Source organism: Diachasmimorpha longicaudata, chromosome 5 (genome assembly GCF_034640455.1).
Source record: "Diachasmimorpha longicaudata isolate KC_UGA_2023 chromosome 5, iyDiaLong2, whole genome shotgun sequence".
NCBI classification, from domain to species: Eukaryota; Metazoa; Arthropoda; class Insecta; order Hymenoptera; family Braconidae; genus Diachasmimorpha; species Diachasmimorpha longicaudata.
This window is the reverse complement of record NC_087229.1, coordinates 6,440,909-6,450,661: the sequence shown is the minus strand read 5'-3', so window position 1 is coordinate 6,450,661 and position 9,753 is coordinate 6,440,909. Positions and strand designations below refer to the sequence as shown.

Below are 9,753 nucleotides of genomic sequence, written 5' to 3'. Positions count from 1 at the left end.
AGTGAAATTAGCTTTTGTATAAACTGTATTTCTACAAATGAAAGAGAAAAATCCATTGGTATTTTGAAAATTATATGAAAAACATTTGACTTAAGTTCTTCCATCTCTTTTAGTTCATCATTTTATTAATTTAATTTAACTACTTATACGTAAGACTTTTATTTATACTTTTTTTTGAAATAACATTCTGAAAATCGTCTTCCGATACGAGACGATGGTTTTGTATTCACAAATCGTATCCACACGTTTGTAAATAAATTGTCATTTTATTCATATTAAGACAGAACGAAAAAAAAACAGTCTATTCCACGTTATTTCACACTATCGATATTAAAATCGTTCCTTCGACACTTTCACTGAATGTTCGAACCTTAAAAATCACTCTTCCATTTTTTTCGATTCATAAAAACCCCCTGATTGAAAGTCCACAAATTCAGGGGGTGTTGAAGGTATTTCTTGGTGGCTGTGGCTGGAGATTCTGTTGCTGAGTATTCGTTGCTTGTGTCCCTGCTATTGTCGTAGGTGCTATCACCCTCGCATAAACAGCAGCCCCTGTTTTAAGTCCTGTTGGTGTTGGAATCACTTTGAGACCATGAAGAGTTTTGATGTTGAGCAATTGACTTGGTAAAATTATCGGCTGCTGTCCCTGTTGTGGAGTGGCTGACTGTTTACCCAGGACCATTCCTCCTGTACTGCTTATACCTACACCAACGCTCTTGTTGCCACTGGCTAGAACTATCGGCTTTCCTGCCAACTGGGCTGTCACCATTCTTACTGTTTGACCCCCAGCTGTTCCAGCCTGTTGAGTACTGGCGATAATCTTTGATTGACCTGGAGACGCCTGTGCTTGTGACACCACCTGTAACCAGGAATTATTGAGGAGGTGCAAATTTATTCTAGTATGGATTTTATGGAGACGATTCCAGATTTAATAAGATATATTATCCCTGGGACGCGAATTCCTGACGTCAATAAAAATAATATCTCACCTGATACTGCGTCTGGATCACTTGTTTACCCTGCCGATTAACCTGCCCAGTGGCTGTAGTGGTAGCAGCAAGTTTGAGTCCCTTTTGGGCAAGAAGACTCTCAACAGATATGAGTTGGCCCCCACCGCTACCAGTCAACACTTTAGCAAGAATTTTCTGTTGTTGAGTCTGCTGCTGATGAGGAGACTGTTGAATTTGCACAGCGATAGGTTTCCCTCCAATCTGTGCAATTATCCTTTGCATTCCTGGTGTGGAAATGCTTTGCGATTGGGGTTGATGATGTTGAGTAACTGCAGGCGGTTTGATCTGCTGAACATGTTGGATATGTGGAGCGTGACTGGTCCCTGGTGATGATTGCTTGATGAATATTGTCTGTCCCTGCAGCCCATGACCAGTTAACAACGACTTGATCTGTCCAGAGCTAACCAATTTAATTTGTGATGCCAGAAGTGTCTTCCCAGGCAAAACATGCTGGGTCTGGGGCTGGGTGACCTGTCCAGATGATTGTTTTACACTCGATGTCTGTAGAATACTCTTCCCCTGAGTACTGATCACTGCCTGTTGAGTCTGGCTCTGAATTTTGGCAGTGGGAAATATAGCAGCTACACTTGTTGGTGTTAAAGCACTTCCAGACGTTACCACAGGCTGAGCAGAATGGAGAACTGAGTGACCAGTCAATCTGATTGTCTGCAATCCAGCAGAAGTCGACACCTGTATCTGATGATGAGGAAAATGTTGATTCGATTGCAATAAACTTTGAGCTGGATTTGTCTTAACAATCGTAACGGGTTTGCCGGCAATGCTGGTCCCCACTTTCTTCAGAGGTACAAGTGAAGATCCAACAGTAGCCACTGGTTTCATCTCCACAGGAATCGCTGCCTCTCGTTCGATAACTGGTGGTAATGGAGTTGATAATATTGGAGAGGGTAGACTGGGTGTGACAGCGGGGACACTTGGCGCTGTTGTGATTACAGGTGGAGGTGCAGGTACAACTGGGGAGACTGCAATAGGCTCAGTGGAGACAGATTGGTCCACAACAATTTTCTCCTCTACCTTTTGCTCCTTCCTCATTGTCACCTGGGTCTGGACCGCTGATTTCCTCTCCTTCTTTGGAGTCGTCTCTTTGACACATGGCGGCGGTTGTTCTTTACCATTCATCATTTTCGGACTCGACTGGGTCGATTTATTTCTCGATGAACCACCAGAATTCTTTTTTGTTTTGACAACACCCTGTAACTGCTGGTGGAACATCTCGAATTCGGATTCTGATCGCGCTCGATGGAGATACAGCCACTCTTTTTTCTTTGGATAGTACCTCACACAGGGGTCAGTCTCGTAATGCAGACGGTCTAGGGCTCCAGACACCACGGAATTCAGGTAATTATCCTTGTCGTTACCCATCTGATCGCTCTGGTCCTGGACAACAAATACAGTTAGTGTTACGCCTTTTCATTTGAAAGATTTCATTACCTTTGTTATCACTTCAATAATAATTATTATTTCTATTCTTTTGCAATTTAGAAAAATCTTATTTGTTTGGTAGACATTTATCACCGTCACAGCCACAAGCCACGGATATCATCAAAAGAAAAATAAACAAATTGTACATTTTTTACCTTGATATACTGTGAATCCTTTAGCAGCATACAGATATCCGCCCTGGTCCCCTCACCATTAGGCAGTCTAGCAGTGGCATCCCTAACAAGTGCCAGAATAGTTACGAAATTGGGACGATCTGGCACAAGCAGCGAATGTCCTCTGGCCTTGGTGAGTCCAGCGCCAGGATTGTGTTGATAAATCCCCTTGACAGGTCCCACCACTGAGGCATACCCATGCATTCGATAGGTAAAAGCCTTATGAGGAGCAGCATAGCGTAACCTCTCCTGCCTTCTGAACTCCTCCTTTTCCTCCGGCATTGACAGCCTGACTTTCCAGTCAGTGGGGCATAACGCCTTGGGGGGTTCACTCTCCATCATCGCTGTTAATGCAGCCCCATCAGCAGATATCGACTCCACATCTGGACTCAACGTCTGCAGAGGAATGCCATTGACATTCGAGACAGGCTGCACTGAGGTAGACTTCACTGAAGCTACTGGGAGAGGGCTGGGCACGACATGAGGTCCCAGTGACTCCTTATATAGTAGAAACTTGGTGCAAAGGGTTGTTAATCTGGAGTCGGAATCCCTGCCCGCTCCAATCCACGCATAAACCCCTCGCCCTTTATTCTCAAGATAAGGTACAAACTCCTGGTCACGTTCCTGATCGAGTTCTTGAGAGTAGGTAAGCTCACCAGCGAGAAAACCGAGTGCTGATGGGACCAAATTACCCCACGATGAGGCCAACGAATACCAGTCATTCAGGGGAGATATGGGATTGTTCTGCCACAGAGTGACAGCGTCTTTCACCTCTGAAATACTCATTCTGTACTCTCCCTTGGACATGAAAGCATCTCTCAAGAGGGAGAAGAAACACGTGTGGGTCTCCTGCATCAAATCACCGCTTCCATTCATCGTAATATCCTCAGGCTCCAGTGAAACTTCTCGCTCTGACATTGTCATCGAGTGATCGTTCTCGCACTTGACATCCTCCAAAATGTCCATACCATCGTCCAATTGAATTGGAATCTGCAGCATATCAATGTTCTCGAGGTCCAGCTCTTTTTTCTCCATCAACTCCTGCTCTATCTCACTCTCGACTCGATGCTCCTCAGGGAGCACGAACTCTGGCTTTTCCTCGGGCTCAGGGAACTCCTCAATTTCTTTCTTCACCTCGACTGGCATGATCGCTGCGGACGGGGGCTTCTGGGGCTTTGATACTGGGGGATTTGACTTCTTCTTCACCACTGGCATTTCGTAGGTATCGGTAGGCTCTGGTTTCACTGATATGAAGCTTGGGAGATCCAGGTCTTGTCGAAGATTGGGGAAATTATCTTCCAGAGGATCAACATCGAATTCCGTTTTTATTGTTGGCTTCATACCTATGGGGGGAAGGGAAGAAATTGGTGGTAGTGGGGGCTCCAGTTTTATTCGTTTTTTGGAGGTGGATTTGACGCTGTTGCCAGTGAGTTTGTGCTTCTGGCCTGTTTGAGCTCGTTGGGTCAGGTCTGACAGAGCTATTCCCTGAGTGTTTAATTCTGGATGAATGTCACCTCGTGACCTTCGTTTCTTGTGGGTAATAAGCATTGCTCTGTAACTGTCCTCTGAGAGGTCACGAGAGGGGAATATCGGGGTTGGGGGACACTGAGGCCTCTGGAAGGTGGAAAAGACGGGTCTTATGTCCTCGTCTTCGAACAACTGGTTCGTTCGAATTGATGACTGATTAATTTGTACTTTTCTCTTCCTCTTTTGTTTCAAGAGAGGCTGGTGTTGGGGATAGTTTTCCTCGTTTTCAGAGGTGGTGTCTGCTAGCCTGACGGTTCCCAACTCGTTTCTGAGGGCCTGGAGTTCCTCTAGGTAACGGGACTGCGTTCTCTCCTCGATTATTGAGGGCTTTGGCTTGCGCCAGTGGAACTTTGAAGGGGGCTGAGCTGATTGACTGAATCCTTGTTTGTAGGCAGTTATCAGGAGAGTCTCTCGAGACTTCAGGAGCTGTTCGGCAAGCTCGTACGTTCGCTTCCGTTCATCAAAGAGAAGTCTTCTTTGCTGGGCTTTCCGGACTAGGTGCCGCATCCTGCGGATGTCAGGACGATAGTGACCGGAAGATAGGTGAGTTGTGAATGTATCCAATGGAGCTACTCCAAACCTGGGGGAGAATATTAATTTTTTGAGATGTTAAAGTGATTTACCCTATTTGTCGATGGCGTTCATGGTAATTACGTTGATTACACTTTCCCTGCTGATAGATCGTTGGAAAATGATAAATGCTAAAATTCTTTTTACTATTTCGATTTCTTGAGAAATTTTCACAAACATATCGTCACATACTGTAGGCAACAGCCTTGTGAATATCCTCATTCGATTCCAATACTTTGGGTTCATGTAATGAGTCAATTACCTTTGGTTCTCTCTTTGGAAAAGCAATTGTAACGATTTCGCCTGTTCCCCCACGGCATCACACTCTTTGGGAAATAGTGGCAAATATTGTGAAAGTGATAATCTCTGCTCCCCTGTCAAACACTCCTGCCATAAATTAGGATTCAACATTTCATGGAGAATCGAGGGATGTTCACACAAATCCTGAGGTAGTTTCACTTTACTTCCACCAGCAACACATGTCTCCCATCTCTGTAATGAAAAACCCCATGAGACACTTTCCCCAATTCACGAAAACCCCTTGATAATGAAAAACAAACATACGACTTCATCCATACACTCTCGCTGCTCTTGTAGTTCAGAGTTGTCGTTGTCACCGTCATCATCGTCAGAAGTGTGTGTCTCAGAGCCACTGTCTTCATCCCCAGTATCATCAACACTCTCTGAGCTTGAGCTTCCACCAGTAGAACTGGTGGTGCTGCTGTCAGACCTCGAGCCACGAATGGACTCGTCATCCTCCTCTTCCTCGGCCCCTGAATCACCACCAGCCGAACACTCGTCGATCTGGACGAAATAACGATAAATCGAGACTTTCCTCACAATTCCCGTGAGATAAAATGCATTACGTAATGTCATAAGGTGATATGAATGATATTTCATTCAGGACAACACCTCCAGCAAATGTATATACGAGAGAATGAGGTTAAGATACTGAAAATATTCCCCTGTCCTACGATAACAACTCACCTCCATCATCGTGAGTGATTTATCCGGTGATTATCCAATGAATAAATTATCCCGTTGACCTCCAGAGTTCTCGTCGTGCTCACGATAAATCCCAACACTTTGGTTACAAAAATAAATAAAAATCGAGGATAGACTCAGACTGTCAAAAGCCTTAACACGAATTGGGGAGTGATCATCGAGACAAGTAAACACAACTGTTGATAGTTAATTGTGCAGTAATGTGCATTTGTATCGTTGAATTCCTGATATTCTCTATTGATCGTGTATTATTAGGTAATCTCGCTGTTGGACGATCGACCTGTCACAGCCACAATACTCCTACTCCACTGTGAATTATTTGTCATGGCGCGGAGTAGAGAAATTCCAAAAGCGAAAACTATACGGGTGCGGGTTTGTTGTATCAAAGTGAGCATGGAGTGCCGACAGATGCGCATTCGCGCTGGTAAATTTTGGATGGGTCTAAAATAGGTACATCCGCAAATAATGGTACAGGAAGTGGCGGCCATTTTCCCCAGCAGTTTCGGGGGTAGGGCCATCTAGAATCACTGTAGGGAACTGAAAAAGAGAATTTCTTTACCTGTTGTGAAAATTACGAGCTTCTGTTATAATTAATTATGAGCTTGTGTTTTAGTTCATATGCTTTGCCAAAATAGTGGAAATACACTTTGCTATTTTTCTGGCTTTATTTGTTTTGAAATTTTTTAAATAATCTCATCAGTGCCTAACAGCTTCATAGTGAGGATGATAAGCAGATCAAAGGAAGGAAGAAACGAAGGTGAACGTCACCAGAGCGCTACTTCCGGCAATCTGCCGCAGCTTGTCCCCTTCGTTTCTGCAGTTCACAAATTTTACCGGGGGGGCTCCGTTCGTACTTTTGCAAATGTACAAATGATGAACAGTAGAGAAAATTTTCAAACGTTGAGAGCCCCGGTGTACAGCGATCCAACTGTCGAGACAAAAATGTGGCTGTACATGTGGACCCAGCGCCACATGTACAGCTTACCTTTTTGTCTCGACAGTTGGATCCCTGCACACCGGGGTTCTCAACGTTTGAAAATTTTCTCTACTGTTCATCATTTGTACATTTGCAAAGGTACGAACGGAGCCCCCCCATTTTACGATACCTCCGAGTATTGTATCTTAGTCAGAACAATCAACTCATGGTTCTCAGTGGCAATGGCACATTATGAAACTTGTGCGGTACATGGACGCCCCTCAAATTTCAATAATGAAGAATTTCAGTCGATTTAGAGATCTTTTGTAATGGAAAAACTACGCAGAGTTGATCCCTAAATAGTCAGCCCTCCAGGAATTATGGTAGATTGTCCGATTGCAGTCATCACTCTTGGAGTATCCTTTAGCTGTCAGGGAATAGGCGCAACCCGATTATCTTGGAGATATGGGCGTCCCCTGTATTTGTGAAAACCAGGAAGGATTCGAGCAATGAGAAAACGCCACATACTTCATTCGCCTCGTGCAAGGTAGTCAGGTAGATCGGGGAGTTCCAATGAGCATTCGTCCTCCAAATGCGCCCGCGTTAATTGAGATCGTTGCATCAGCTTGTCAACATACATAGTTCTCAAGGTGAATATTTCTCGCGGAATTGTCGGTGCTGAAGTTTTTGTGTTTTAGCCCTGTGTTTTCGAAGGATTTCGGCTCATTCGACAAGGAGTAAGGTTAGGTCATTCTTGAGTTATGTGTTGTTTCGGAGTTGATAATTTTGTCATTTGTTTCCATTGTTTATGTCGGCTTCATTGTTTTTAAGTCATTTTTTATTTATTGCCGCAACAGAAATTCTCCAACACTCCAAAAACCCCCCAGTCCCGTTTACCACTCTTCCAATTCTAAATTCTTTTTTCGTCGTTATAGTTCCAAAATGATGAAAACTGCAGTCTCGGCGCTTCAGGAATACCTGCAAAAGAATCATGCATCTGTTCCCAACTATACTGTAATAGATCAAGGGAACGCTACCACTTTCACGATCAGGTGCGAATGCTTGGGTCTGTCAGCTGATGGAGAGGCTTCCAACAAAAAAACTGCCAAGCATCGGGCAGCTGGAAACATAATCAAACTCATCGGAAAGAAACACAATAGGAAGATTTATTATGACGATACAGAGGACTCTGATAAAAACTCTCCATCTCCGAGGAGCAACATTACAACCGAGGCAATTAGTCCATCTCCTGTTTCGACCACCGATGGCATCAATCATATTGGACAATTGAACGTATGTTTTGATTAATCAGCTAGATTATTTTCAAAGGAAGAGGTCTAGGAGCAATGTTCAAAGAATGTTTTGAGAGATAATATAATCTCTCTGGTTGCAAATGTTCCGAAAATTGATGAAACCAATTAGATTTACATAAGGACAATTTATATAAACGAAAAAATTTGCCTCAACTCATCTCATCCCTGACCGTCTCATCGTTTTTTTCGTAGGAATGGTGTGCGAGCAGAAGAATCCGTGCACCGATGTACTCCGACGTTGGATGCAGTGGTCCTTGTCATTCAAGGCTCTTCACCATAGAATGCAAAATTGGAAATCAGAGTGTCAGCAAAACAGCTTCTACTAAAAAGGCGGCTAAGCAGGAAGCCGCGTCTGCAATGCGCAATCTCTTGAAAATCAATCTTAAAACAGACCTTGGACCAGACCTTGACGTAGACACGAATCATCAGGACTTTCCAGCACTCAGTGAATTAATTATAGATGTCAATGCTATACGTATCGAGGAGCATCCAAAGCTGGCCAGTGCCACCGAAAAAGCAAAGACCTTTTATCCAACACTGACAAAACTTGGCAAAGACGTCAACGACACGAACATCTCCATCGCTGATTATCATCTAGCTTTCAAGGCATCCTTTGACCCTCAAATCATCACGTCCTTCTTCGCCTACTACAACTCCTTGGAGATGACTGAGTTGTCCACGAAATCCTGTCTTGGAGTCGTTTTCCAGCGAATGGTTGATATCCTGGGGGTAACCTTTGAGACCCGATGTCTGAAGGTCATCCAAACTCGTGTGTACGTTGTGGTTTATAAACTCAAGTTCAGCATTGTGTTCGCTGAGGTGGGAATCGGGGATAGTTCTGAGAATGCTCATGTCGATGCTCTCCGTCGTCTCATTGGAGCTATGTACGCGTTGCTTGCCTAATATAGGATATGTAGTCAAGGCTATTTATGACTGCCTTCATCACCAGTGGATGGTGAAGCCATTCATTTGTGATTGAGGAAGTCATTGATGGCCTCGGCTCCATCATCCACACAAAAATGGAGAGTTAACTTGTAAAAGAATAAAATTAAATAATTATATGTTTGTTAAGAAACAGGCTCCTACTGGGCATGAAAATTGAAAAAAAAAACGATTATCGAAATTCGATACCTGAAGGAAAGCTTATACGAGAACAGAAGAATTGGTTGAACAATATCTGTTGTTCAGCCGGAGATGTTTATTGAATTGTTAATTGATAGACCGTTTCTATTAGCTGGAATCTAGGAAATTGAAAATTCGTGAGCGATTGCCAATTATACGTTATTCTATTATCGTCATTGTCTAACAATACTGGTCTATCATATATGAACGTATTTATCCCGTTGCTTCGTATGAATCGTAGTTATAGTAAAAAAAATATTGCTGTGGGACGCGAATGAGTTCCAGTTTTATCGTGTCACTCAGTTTGTCTTGATTCTATATTGACGTGAGACACGCTTCCAAATGATATATTATTACGTTTGTAATATGTATAAATATTTTGTGAACATTGTTAATAAATCAATTTTTTTTGTATATTGCTTTCGCAAGAAACTTCGACACGGATTTTCATTGAATAATATAAGTTTTAATACTCAATGGCTATTTTTTGCAGTATTGATATTCCGATATTTATAATCCCGTCGGAAAATGGATCAATTGAGCTTAGGGAGGGGGAGGATCTGCGTTAGATCCCGAAGAGAAAAAGTATCCGAAATAGAGTAGCATTTTATGCCATAATTAATGCCCCCTTCAATTGAAATTGCATAATAACCACAAAGCCTGATATTATTCTGAAA

The 9,753-nt window shown here is 43.1% G+C and overlaps 2 protein-coding genes across 3 annotated transcripts; one reads left to right on the top strand and one right to left on the bottom strand.

Moving 5' to 3' along the window:
- Positions 1 to 143: 143 nt before the first annotated feature.
- On the bottom strand, positions 144 to 5,849 carry LOC135162547 (nuclear factor related to kappa-B-binding protein). The gene is made up of 6 exons (XM_064121147.1): positions 5,708 to 5,849; positions 5,285 to 5,524; positions 4,983 to 5,212; positions 2,606 to 4,730; positions 990 to 2,405; positions 144 to 859 (listed from the first exon to the last, which is right to left on the bottom strand). Exons 1-6 carry the CDS (start codon positions 5,714 to 5,716, stop codon positions 434 to 436), a joined length of 4,446 nt encoding a protein of 1,481 aa, XP_063977217.1. The 5' UTR covers positions 5,717 to 5,849; the 3' UTR covers positions 144 to 433.
- Positions 5,850 to 6,837: 988 nt separating this feature from the next.
- On the top strand, positions 6,838 to 9,490 carry LOC135162652 (RISC-loading complex subunit tarbp2-like). Of its 2 annotated transcripts, none has more exons than XM_064121347.1 (3): positions 6,838 to 7,291; positions 7,577 to 7,934; positions 8,147 to 9,490. In XM_064121347.1, exons 2-3 carry the CDS (start codon positions 7,584 to 7,586, stop codon positions 8,855 to 8,857), a joined length of 1,062 nt encoding a protein of 353 aa, XP_063977417.1. In that variant the 5' UTR covers positions 6,838 to 7,291; positions 7,577 to 7,583; the 3' UTR covers positions 8,858 to 9,490. The 2 variants fall into 2 exon arrangements, with proteins under 2 accessions (XP_063977417.1, XP_063977416.1); XM_064121346.1 differs by having other exon boundaries at positions 6,839 to 7,383.
- Positions 9,491 to 9,753: the final 263 nt, after the last annotated feature.

What these genes read in the sequence shown, in the direction of transcription:
- LOC135162547 (XM_064121147.1), bottom strand. An exon ending in AGGATTCACAGTATATCAAG is followed by an intron (nt 2,406 to 2,605) that starts GTAAAAAATGTA and finishes TTTGTTGTCCAG; the next exon opens with GACCAGAGCGATCAGATGGG. An exon ending in TGATCCAGACGCAGTATCAG is followed by an intron (nt 860 to 989) that starts GTGAGATATTAT and finishes TCCTGGTTACAG; the next exon opens with GTGGTGTCACAAGCACAGGC.
- LOC135162652 (XM_064121347.1), top strand. Translation starts at nt 7,584, where the DNA reads ATGATGAAAACTGCAGTCTCGGCGCTTCAGGAATACCTGCAAAAGAAT. An exon ending in ATCATATTGGACAATTGAAC is followed by an intron (nt 7,935 to 8,146) that starts GTATGTTTTGAT and finishes TTTTTTTCGTAG; the next exon opens with GAATGGTGTGCGAGCAGAAG.